Source organism: Abramis brama, assembly GCF_963993115.1.
Source record: "Abramis brama genome assembly, chromosome: 4".
Taxonomy (NCBI): domain Eukaryota; kingdom Metazoa; phylum Chordata; class Actinopteri; order Cypriniformes; family Leuciscidae; genus Abramis; species Abramis brama.
The window spans coordinates 34065099-34077344 of record NC_139966.1 but is presented as its reverse complement, the minus strand read 5'-3'; the positions used below and the strand labels follow the sequence as shown (position 1 = coordinate 34077344).

The 12246-nt window shown below is 37.5% G+C and overlaps 1 protein-coding gene across 3 annotated transcripts in view; it reads right to left on the bottom strand.

The window, feature by feature from the left end:
- Positions 1–12246, bottom strand: part of myrfl (myelin regulatory factor like) — a 61104-nt gene that overhangs the window by 16045 nt on the left and 32813 nt on the right. For all 3 annotated transcript variants that reach the window (XM_084111719.1, XM_084111721.1, XM_084111720.1), the window contains 3 exons: positions 10236–10431; positions 10074–10150; positions 9871–9981 (listed from right to left, as the gene is read on the bottom strand). In XM_084111719.1, coding sequence (XP_083967845.1) covers positions 9871–9981; positions 10074–10150; positions 10236–10431 — 384 coding nt within the window. The remainder of the gene's footprint in view (positions 1–9870; positions 9982–10073; positions 10151–10235; positions 10432–12246) is intronic.

Genomic DNA, 12246 nt, shown 5'->3' with positions numbered 1-12246 from the left:
AAAGCCACATAAATTAAGATTGGGCGTTTTTCTTTGCCTATCTCTCGCAGGAGAGCTGGATCTCTTTTTTAGCAAGTTTCTTTTGTCTCCCTCACTGTGCACACCGGGTCTTTATTAAAATTAAATGTTTCAGGGTAGAAACACATCATACAGCTAATAATACTGTATATTTCGCTGCGTGTCATCCACACCAATTACAAAAAACAACTGTAACAAATGATTTAGCCTTTCGCAAATTAAAGCACTCTGTATCGTTTAGTTGGCATGAACGCGTTTTGTCAACAGTTCATGTTTAGATAATGCCAGATCGCTGACAATCATACAAACTTCTCAAACATTCTAAAACTCTACAAAACAGTTGAAACAACTGGATTGAACACTTCAATAGATTTTTTAATGAAAAACCTTTAAATACATTAGCTCCAATATTTATAATTAAGATAGGGGCCTATGTGGACACATCGAGAGATTTATTTTACCTTCGAATGGATACTTTGACAATTTTCAATCTGGTTTCCGACCGCACCACAGCACAGAGACAGCACTCATAAAGATAATAAACGATATTCGCTTAAATACTGATTCAGGCAAATTATCAGTGCTGGTACTACTCGACCTCAGTGCTGCATTTGACACTGTCGATCATAACATACTTCTTGACAGGCTGGAAAACTGGGTGGGGCTTTCTGGGATAGTCCTAAAATGGTTCAGGTCATACTTAGATGGGAGAGGTTATTATGTGAGTATAGGAGACCATAAGTCTGAGTGGACATCCATGACATGCGGAGTCCCTCAAGGCTCAATTCTTGCGCCACTCCTGTTCAACCTGTATATGCTCCCAATGAGCCAAATAATGAGAAAGAACCAAATTGCTTACCACAGCTATGCAGACGACACACAGATCTACTTAGCCCTATCGCCTAACGATTACAGCCCCATTGACTCCCTGTGCCAATGCATCGATGAAGTCAACAGTTGGATGTGTCAAAACTTTCTTCAGTTAAACAAAGACAAAACTGAAGTCATTGCTTTTGGAAGCAAAGATGAAGTTCTCAAGGTGAACGCATACCTTCACTCTAGGGGTCAAACAACTAAAAATCAAGTCAGGAATCTTGGTGTGACACTAGAGTCAGACCTTAGTTTCAGTAGTCATGTCAAAGCAATAACTAAATCAGCATACTATCATCTGAAAAATATTGCAAGAATTAGATGCTTTGTTTCCAGACAAGACTTAGAGAAACTTGTTCATGCTTTCATCACCAGCAGGGTGGATTATTGTAATGGACTCCTCACTGGCCTTCCCAAAAAGACCATAAGACAGTTGAAGCTCATACAGAACGCTGCCGCCAGGATTCTGAGCAGAACCAGAAAATATGAACATATCACACCAGTCCTCAGGTCTTTACACTGGCTCCCAGTTAAATTTGGGATTGATTTTAAAGTATTATTACTGGTATATAAATCATTCAATGGCCTAGGACCTCAATACATTGCAGATATGCTCACTGAATATAAACCCAACAGATCACTCAGATCATTAGGATCATATCAGCTAGAAATACCAAGGGTTCACTCTAAGCATGGCGAGTCCGCTTTCAGCTATTATGCCAGCCGCAGCTGGAACCAGCTTCCAGAGGAGATCAGATGTGCTCCTACTGTAGTCACTTTCAAATCCAGACTCAAAACACATCTGTTTAGCTATGCATTTAATGAATGAGCACTGTGCCGCTGTTCGTCCGACTGTTTGTACTGTACTGTATTTTATTTTTTATTTTTCTAAACTGTTTTAATTATTCTTATTTCTTTTTATTATTTTAATTTCTTCTATGTAAAGCACTTTGAATTGCCATTGTGTATGAAATGTGCTATATAAATAAACTTGCCTTGCCTTGCCTTGCCTTTGCCTGTACTGTATCAATCAGGCTGGCTATCCAACACTCTCTATATGAAAGTCGGGACATTAACACCTTGTCCTGCACCCCCACGATAAAGCCACTGAACTGCCCCCCCCGCCCCCGAGACAGAGAAGTCGCAATTCACACTTAGACATTAGCATTATTAAAGTGTTGATAATGAAGGAATTAAATCATTTAGGCTACATGTAGTTATATTTCTGTCATAAAAAGAGTTTATTAACTAAATATTTCAATTGGCTAATTGAAGAAGTAAAACGCTACTTCGGTTTAGGCCAGCTTTTTCCAAGCAAAACGAAATACAAACTTCAAACTCATGCTCATTTGTTGTCATGAAAAATATTAGTTTCAACTCAATGTTAAATTCCTCAGGGATCTTTCAGTCGGGCTGGATCTTTGGATCCTTAAAACCAGGGTGCGATTTGTGAATTAAGCAGAGGCGGTTATTTTTATTTAGTCAAATAAATCTCGAACCACAGTGGGTATTTCGTGCTGCTGTTAAACTAAATAACATTTATAGAATAACTATGAACTTAAAATAAACAATATCGCAACATTTCGGCAAATAAATAATTTGATCTGTTTTTACATTTTAATTCAGGGCGATTTACGTTTAATTAGAGCAAGATTTTCACTCTTACCTTGTCCTTTCCTCATTGAGATGCGCTCATACACATGATAAACATGTTTGAGTATATCCTCTGTGCCTCTCGGTTTCATATGGATTACATAATCAGACAACATTTATTAAATATTTAGACATTTAAAGCTTTAGACATATTTCTTATCGTGACTGAGCTGAGGCAAGTGGCTTTCGGTTCATTTTTATGACGCGCAGTTCCTGGAGACAGAGACGACAGACAAACTTTTGTTGTTAGCCTATTGTGAGTGTACATGAATAAATGTTTACAGTTTTGAATTATGTACTCTTATCTGTATGACCAAAAAATGGTGGAGTATATTAAGTTCTTTTAGCTGTTATGAGAAAAATAAATCCTAATGAAAGTGCCTTTTATTGTGACCAGCCTAAGGCACACCTGTGCAATAATCATGCCGTCTAATCAGCATCTTGATATGCCACACCTGTGAGGTGGATGGATTATCTCAGCAAAGGAGAAGTGCTCACTAACACAGATTTAGACAGATTTGTGAACAATATCTGAGAGAAATAGGCCTTTTTTGTACATAGAAAAAGTCTTAGATCTTTGAGGTCAGCTCATGAAAAATGGGGGCAAAAACAAAAGTGTTGCGTTTATAATTTTGTTCAGTGTAATTTTCATTGATCGAGGTCTGGCGGAGGTGGAGGTTAATGGGTGGAGTTTTTTTGTAAAAAAAAACATTTGATAACTGAACAGAATTTATTAGGTTTACTGACATATTACAATGTTTGCATGGTTCAATGATTGGTATTGGAACTGTGTTTTTATTAGGGCTTGATTTCATGATTTCGATTCATAAGCTTGCTATTCAATTCTGATCTTGATCCAATTCGATGCAATAACAATTAAGAACGTTAATTTTTCTCAATAAAAAAACTCAACTACTGCTGTAAACTATACATGGAACAGCTGGTAAGTAATTATTAAAGGGCAAAAATAACAACTGATTCGTTTACAAATGCATATAAGCTAGTTTTTATAATAATAACATTTTAATAAAAATGTTTTAATGATATGAGTAAAATTATAATGAATAAGTAATATTTTACATTTACATTTTTTTGCTTATGCTCCTCTCCAGAGTTAATTTTTCTAGTTTTCTTTTTTCAAGTTTACGGTCATTCAATGTTTTTTCTGAAGTAAATCTAACGTTACGTGACGTTGTTTACAAGCTGACAATCCTAGGTAAAGTCCTGATTATCTTGATGGTTGTACAGATTATTTTATCAGATTTTCCTGTGTTATGAGGTGTGTTAAGAGTGATTGAATCTGCTCGGTAGAAGGTCAGGGCCACGCAGATCTCAAATTGTAAATATCCAATGTATTGTAGGTGTTCATCTGATTAAATGAACAGAGACGACATCAAAACTGGATGAAAAGCCATGAACTGGCTAACGCTTTAATAATCCAAAACCACTCAAAAGCAAACGTCAATCCCTTAAAGGGGAAACTCACACAGCAGGCAACATTCTTAAAGGTGAAACCTAACAAGCACTGTATGTGAATTCTGCCATTTCAAGCACGTGTTGCCACAGTGTTGAATATTTACGATCAGAAATCCTGTTGTGTGTGGGGAACCCCGGGGACAAACACACTCTGTAGATTGTCACATGGAATGAAACGATACCCAATTAGAAAGTGAGCTGATGAAAGGTGGAAGCATAATCTCATCGATTGCATCCAAATCCTTTTCTTTTTTCCCCCACAACTTTTCTGTAAAAAGCAGTCCAAAACACTATTATCTCAATTTCTTCTTGCATCTTGAAGTATGACCAAGTGTCAAGTCAAATTTATTAGCGCATCAATATACACATCATTTTCAAGCGGCTTTACATAAATTGTTATGTCTATAATGCCTTGGTGCTTTAACAAGTTTTATGGCAGGACAATATGACGATATAACAATGATAGAAGCCATCTGGATTTAGATATACCTATATTGTATTTATATTGTTGTCTAACATAATGCATTCACAGGCTTTGTTTTATGTATTGCCCTAGCGTCGAAATCAGGTACATATAACTGTCGGGAAACCCAAATCCTCTGTGTTACAAATATGTTAGACCTATCACTTCTGCCACTAAAGATTGCTTTATTAATAATATTCCTGATCAGTTTCATCTCCTCAGCATCCCATAAAGCTTAGAAGAACTCAATACTGCGACAGAAACGTTTGACTCTCTCTTTTCCAGCACCTTAGAGACACAGTTGCTCCTTTGCGCTTAAAGAAGATTAAAGAAAATAGTCAAACACCGTGGTACAACGAGCACACTCAGGCCCTTAAGAGAGCAGCCAGAAAAATGGAGCGCAACTGGAAGAAAACAAAACTAGATCTGCTTATTTTTCAACCCTATTAGAAGAAAATAAACAAAAACCTAGGTATTTATTTGAAACGGTGGCTAAATTAATGAAAAATAAAGCTTCAACCCCAGACGTTTCCAAGCAGCACAGCAGTAATGACTTTATGAACTTCTTTACTTACAAGATTGATAATATCAGGGAGAAAATTATAACTATGCAACCGTCTACTACAGTATTGCATCAGACAGTGCATTGTAGTCTCCCTGAGGAAAAATTCGATTCATTCATTGCTATAGGAGAGGAAGAATTTTCTAAACTTGTTAAATCATCTTAATTGACAACATGTATGTTAGACCCTATACCGACTAAGCTACTGAAAGAGATGCTTCCAGAGGTCATAGATCCTCTTCTTAATATCATTAATTCATCTTTGTTATTAGGATACGTACCAAAAACCTTTAAGCTGGCTATGATTAAACCGCTTGTTAAAAAAACGCAACTTGATCCTACAGAATTAGTCAATTACAGGTTGATCTCAAATCTACCTTTTCTGTCAAGGATACTAGAAAAGGCAGTATCCTCACAGCTATTTTCCTTTTTAGAAAAAAAATGGTATCTGCGATGATTTTCAGTCAGGATTTAGACCGTACCATAGTACTGAGACAGCTCTTATTAGAGTCACAAATGATTTGTGGTTGTATCTCGCTATTAGTGTTACTCGATCTTAGTGTTGCATTTGATACTATTGACCACAACATTCTTTTAAATAGACTCAAAAATTATGTTGGCATTATTGGAATTGCATAAACATGGTTTAAATCATACTTATCTGACCATTATCAGTTTGTAGCAGTGAATGAAGAGATGTCTTATTGATCAAAAGTTCAGTATGGCGTACCACAAGGCTCAGTACTAGGACCGTTGCTGTTCACTCTGTACATGCTACCCTTAGGAGATATCATTAGGAAGCATGGCATTAGTTTTCACTGTTATGCTGATGATACTTATTAAACATCGTATAAATTTTAAAATATTGCTGAATACTTACAAAGCACTAAATGGTTTAGCTCCGCAGTACTTGAGCAAGCTCTTAACGCATTATAGTCCTTCACGTCTATTGCAATCTCAAAATTCCGGCCAGTTGATAATACCTAGAATATCTAAATCGACTGCTGGTGGTAGATCCTTTTCCTATTTAGCACCAAAACTTTGGAACAGTCCTCATAACATTGTCCGGGAAGCAGAGACACTCTGTCAGTTCAAATCTAGACTAAAAACACATCTCTTTGACCTAGCATACACATAACACATTATAGTCTTCTATAATTCAATGTTAGGCTGCATATATTAGGTCAGCCAGAACCGGTAACACTTCTCATAAATCCTGATGTACTCGTTGCATCATAAGAAGGATGGCGTCTACACTAATATTAGTCTCTGTTTATCCCGAGGTTTACTGCAGTCCGCCGGATCCAGGCTGTATCCAGATCTGATGAAGGACATGCGCCTGGACGCAACGAAAATGCAGTCCTGAAGTGTCAACTAGTCTCTCCCCTGTGAAGGCCTCCTTCCATTCCCTTTACCTCTGTACAGATAAAATGTTGTTGGGATAATTCCGGTTCACGTGGCTACGTGGAAGCGATTAAAATTCTGTATTATAAATTTTAAGGCCAGACAAGTAGTTTGTTGAGGGTTGGTTTGTAAAGAAGGACTACACTCCTGCACACATATATATTCAAACGTGCATACCTATAGACTAAACACGTAATACGCATGTGCACGCCATCAGTGTTCTCACAGGTTCGCGTTTTTAAAGTTTGCGCAGAGAGATCTTAAGGGTTCTCTGTTAGAACGGTGTCATGTTAGCAGCCCCTAAGGTAATAACTAATGATCGTTGCGACGGAAGTGAATCAATCAAAACTAACTTTAGCTGGACAATAACTTTATTCTAGAGCTGCTGTAAAGCCAAAACAATCTCTGTTACTTTAAAGGTGCTATAAGCGATCTCACGCGTTTTTTAGGCCAAAACATTTTTTTTCACATACCGCAAACATCTCCTCACTATCCGCTAGCTGCCTGTCCCCTGAACACACTGTAAAAAAACACGGTCTCTGCAGACAGCCCACGCTCCACAAACTGCAGCAAAAACAAACTGAGCAACAAACAGAGCGACCCGCAGCACAAACATAACAAACTGTTCCAGCCAATAACCGACAAGAATGATGTGGGGGTGGGGTTCGGGGGGTTAGTGCGCGGATGAGGAGGAGGGAGGGTCTAGCTAGCCTCCGTTTTGTTTGATAATAATTCAAACATCAACAAGAGGTTACGCCAACCGAGATCGCTTATAGCACCTTTAATTTCCCATTATCACTGTAAAGCTGCTTTGAAACAATCTATATTGTTTGTAAATTATTTGTTATTCAAGTAGTTCACTTTAAAATTAAAATTACAGCATGATTTACTTACCCTCAAGCCATCCTAGGTGTATATGACTTTCCTCTTTCAGACGGAGTTATACAAAAAAATATCCTTGCTCTTCCAAGCTTTATAATGGCAGTGGATTGCAACCAACAGATTGAAGCTCAAAAAAGTGAATACATTCATCATAAAATAACTCCACACGGCTCTGGGGGGTTAATAAAGGCCTTCTGAGGCGAAGCGATGAATTTGTGTAAGAAAAATATTCATATTTAAAACTTTAAAGTAAAATAACTAGCTTCCCGCCAAACGAACATACAGATTCAGCTTAAGTAACTTATGCGAGTAATGCGACGTACTGCTGATATTTACACTACACCAGGACACACTATGCTACTTCTGACGTCATAAGTTGCATAAGTTGCGCTTTAGGCCCAAGTAGACTGAGTATGTTCGTTTGGCCGGAAGCTAGAATTTTACTTTGTAACATGTTAAAGGGACACTTCACCCATTTGCATTAAGCTTTGTATCGTTAGAAACCCAGTCATATTTTTGAATGGTCGTGCTTTATTCACTCATTTTCCCCTGAGACGGAAGAAATACGGATTTCAGTGTTGCAGTTCCTGCTTATAAGGATGTAAAAATCGTCATTTTGCGTCATTCTAAGCAGGAAGTCCCATTTCTTTGTAGAGGGGTTGAGACTACAAACACTCGTTCCTCATTTTTCCAGGGGGTGGGACCCACTCACACTACAGACCTATAACAGATCAGTGGGTGGGACTTCACTAGCAGAAACTAAAAGCAATATCCGGCATCTTGTTTGGAAGCTAGGCTAACAGGTGCTGTGGAGCCAGATGTGAAGTTACGACAATGGCGGAAGGTACTCAATATGATATGGAAGAAGAGGATTTCGAAAGTCTGATGCTCAAATCAGATGTTCGTGGCTACCTTTACGAGCCGCAATATAGCGAAGAGCAGCTGAGGCTGATGGAGGAACAGGAGGCGGCTGCTGCGGCTTCTGCACCCAAGGCAGAAGACCTGCCTGTCGCGGACGCGGACTGAACATCCCGGTACCATGCAATAATTCACCATAGAAATACAAACGAGGAGTAATTCACTAATGAGTTCGCCAACTAACTAGACATTTTGTGTGAAATGAATTTCAAGCTCTGGTGGTAGCTAGCCTTGTAGACGGAAGAGTGATTTCTCTGATAGACGGATAGCTCATAGGAAGTGTTCTGGATTAGTGGGAGTGGCTTTTGCGGAGCTGTGCAATGTGGTGCATTGTGGGAGTTGTTGTCTTCCATACAAATGCGCCCTAAAGTTACTTTCTGTCTTTCCTCGGTCAAGAAGGCACCAAATTCGAAATTTATGTTACATTTCGAATACATATATGACCCACTTTCAATAAAGATTAATGTTCCCACAGGTGAAATGCTCCTTTAAATATGAATATTTTCCTTACACAAACTCTTTATTAACCCCCCGGAGCCATGTGGAGCACTTTTATGATGGATGGATTTACTTTTTTGAGCTTTGAATTGTTGGTTGCAATTCACTGCCATTATCAAGCCTGGAAGAGCCAGGCTATTTTTTAATATAACTCTGGATTGTATTCATCTGAAAGAAGAAAGTTATACACCTAGGATGGCTTGAGGGTGAGTAAATCGTAGGGTAATCTTCATTTTAAAGTAAACTACTCCTTTAAAGTGTCTACGTTTAAAACCACTGTTATACTGTATGTGTGATATGGCATGGCAGAAATCGCTTTTCTTTTTTATAATCTCTAAATAATCTTAGATCATCACGGACAAAACTAGGGGCAAAACATGGACAAACTATATATATATATATATATATATATATATATATATATATATATATATATATATATATATATATATATATATACCATGGACATTTGTTTTTGCGTTGATCAATGTTTATATGTGAATAAAAACCTAAATTAAATTTGTTCGCCTGTGCAGAAGACCTGGATTAAAATGCTTGAAATCATAACCACTTTTATGATGTTTTTATTGACTTTTGGAAGAGTGAAATTTTCTCTCAGGTTTCATAAAAAATGTTGGCATTTGTGTTTAAGCGACTCAAACATATAGCATCTGAGTTCACTTGGAGCAGCATTTATGGTAAACTGATCAAGCTACTCTGTGACACTGAAAACAGAATCATGACCCATTTTGGATCCAAAATGGTGAATTTTATAGAAAAGTAAGAATATTGCATCCTTAAATATTCAGTCAAATATACCTTTGTTTCATTAGTCTATAGATAAACTCATCAAGAAATATTTTTAAAAGTTATGTTTGGAAGATTATTCTCCTTAAACCATCTAAGAATCACAACAGATAACTGAACCAAACACCTGACCAGAAATCATGAAATATTAAGGTTTGGCCTGAACAAGCGAATGTGGCGAATCTAATAAAACTGTACACGAAAGTGCTTTACCTGGATCATTGTAGGTAACCTGTTGTTTCTAACTGTTAAAATGGTAAACTCTGTATGTCCAAAGGTTAGACCTTCAAAAGAACAAGCAAATTTGTTTGTAACTAACCTCTGATCAGGATTGGGTTTGCCCTTTTTCCTCATGTTATTCGCCGTCGTTTCACAGAAGTGTAAGCGTCCTAATGTCACCTTGGTGATTGTGTCTCCTGGCAGATTTACTCTAAAAGAGATGTTATACCAGAAAAACAGGATAAATTACACATTATAAATATGTTTTTTCACATGCTTCATTTTAAGTATCCTGACACTCACCTGACCGGCAGGAAAGGCTTCTTGCTGCGATCCGACTGAGACTGCTCGATGGTGATGAAATGGTTCTGTGCTTCAAACTACAAAAGGGTTCAAGCGTCAAACAAACCATCTGCATTCAGAACATAAATGTTTCTGTAAGGTTTTCAGCCATGTTGTCACTACCTTGACCCCAAACACCTTCACGTAGAAGCTCTCCACGGGCATGAGACCTGCTGGGGTTCTGACAAATCTGGGATCTCCAACCATCCCAATGTGAACCGTAACCTGAAAGTGGTTCTTCTTCTGACACACAAAGGCTTCATCAGCTGTGGAGTAGCTGAAGCCCTTATCAGTGTCCACATGGTAACCTGGAGGTGGTCTACACAAAAAAGGGGACAGTATAAGATGTCAAGTTAATGATTAAGAAGTAGTGAGCACTAGGGTTATAACTTTTTGACTCTTTTTCAAATAAAAGATTTCCTGTATCATAAATCAATGAACTTTTGCTTGAAAACAATGAAAAAGGCCTTAATTCCTTTAAAGTTTAAAAAAGGGTCACCCCAGACAAAGCAAAATTCACAACCATAACAAACGTTACTGCTTATTAGTAAGTAGCACTTACTAAAACTTTCCGGAATTTTCTAAAACAATTTTTTTGTAGAACGAACAATGCATATGTGACCCTGGATCACAAAACCAGTCATAAGTCGCACGGGTATATTTGTGGCAATAGCCAACAATAGTAGTAGTAAGTAGTAGTAAAATCTTTATTTGTCCCTTTACAGGGCAATTTAAGAAGCTTCAACCTCACAAACATACAAATTTTTATAAAACAGAAAACATCACGGACATCACAAACATCACAAACCCCGGGCATTTACAATAATTCTTCATATAGCTACTATTAAAATTCACAGTATCTTTATCTTTGTTTCAATTAAGTATTTACACTCATAACTGCATTTGAAACAAAAGACCTAGAAGCTTTAACAGTCCTCCACTTGGGCACTCTATATCGCCTACCTGAGGGAAGCAGTTCAAATTCTGAAAACAAAATGTGAGATGTATCATCCAAGATAGTCAAAGACTTCCTAAGAACATTCCTCTCACACAGAGCAGACAAACCCAGCTGTACAGAGCCTGTAATCTTTGACTCTAAATGAATAATGCTCTGAAGCTGGGATCTACTTTTACTTTTAACATTTAATTAGATCTATAAAACATTATCAATACATTGCATGGGTCAAAATTATATTAACCATTATGCTATTAAGTAAAGATCATGTTCCATGAGGATATTTTGTATTTCCTACTGTAAATATATAAAACATGTATTTTTGTGAGTGAATGCAGCATAATCGCGAACATAAATGGACAATTTTAAAGGCGATTTTCCCAATGTTTCGATATTTTTGCACCCTCAGATTCCAGATTTTCAAATTGTTGCATCTTGGCCAAATATTGTCATATTCTAACAAACCACACATCAATTGAAAGCTTATTTATCCAGCTTTCATATGATGTATACATATACATTATTAAGTTATAAGTACATATACATTGGAGTACATATACTTATTTATCCAGCTTTCATATGATGTCTCTCTCTCTCTCTCTCTCTCTCTCTCTCTGTCTCTCTCTCTCTCTCTCTCTCTCAAGAGATTCAAGATTCAAATAGCTTTATTGGCATGGTGAAAGAAATCTTTACATTGCCAAAGCATTCATAACACTATACAATAAAAATAAATAAATAAATAATAATAAAAAGAAAATAAAAATTACATGAAAATAAACATAGCAATAAAAATGTCTAATCTTCTAATATTTATACAGTTGGTAGCTCTGTCCTGCTGGAGGCTCTTTGGTCGTGACAGGACCTCACGTACCGGGCAGCCAGGGTTGAGCTCGCTGGGCTTTCTCCAAGCAGGAGTGGGAGTTTGTCCATATTTGATTTCTGATGGAAGTCTTTCTGGTGGGTTGTGAAAAGGGGATAGAAAGTGTCCCTAATGTCTGTATAATTGGGGCAGGAAGTCAAAAAGTGTAGCTCTGTTTCCACTTGATTCTCTGAGCAGTGAGGGCACAGTCGCTCTTCCCTCGGCAGCCAGCTCTGTCTGTGTCTGCCCGTCTCTATGCTCAGACTGTGTTCACTGAGTCTGTACATGCTCAGGACTTTCCTCAGTTTAGGGTCGCTCAC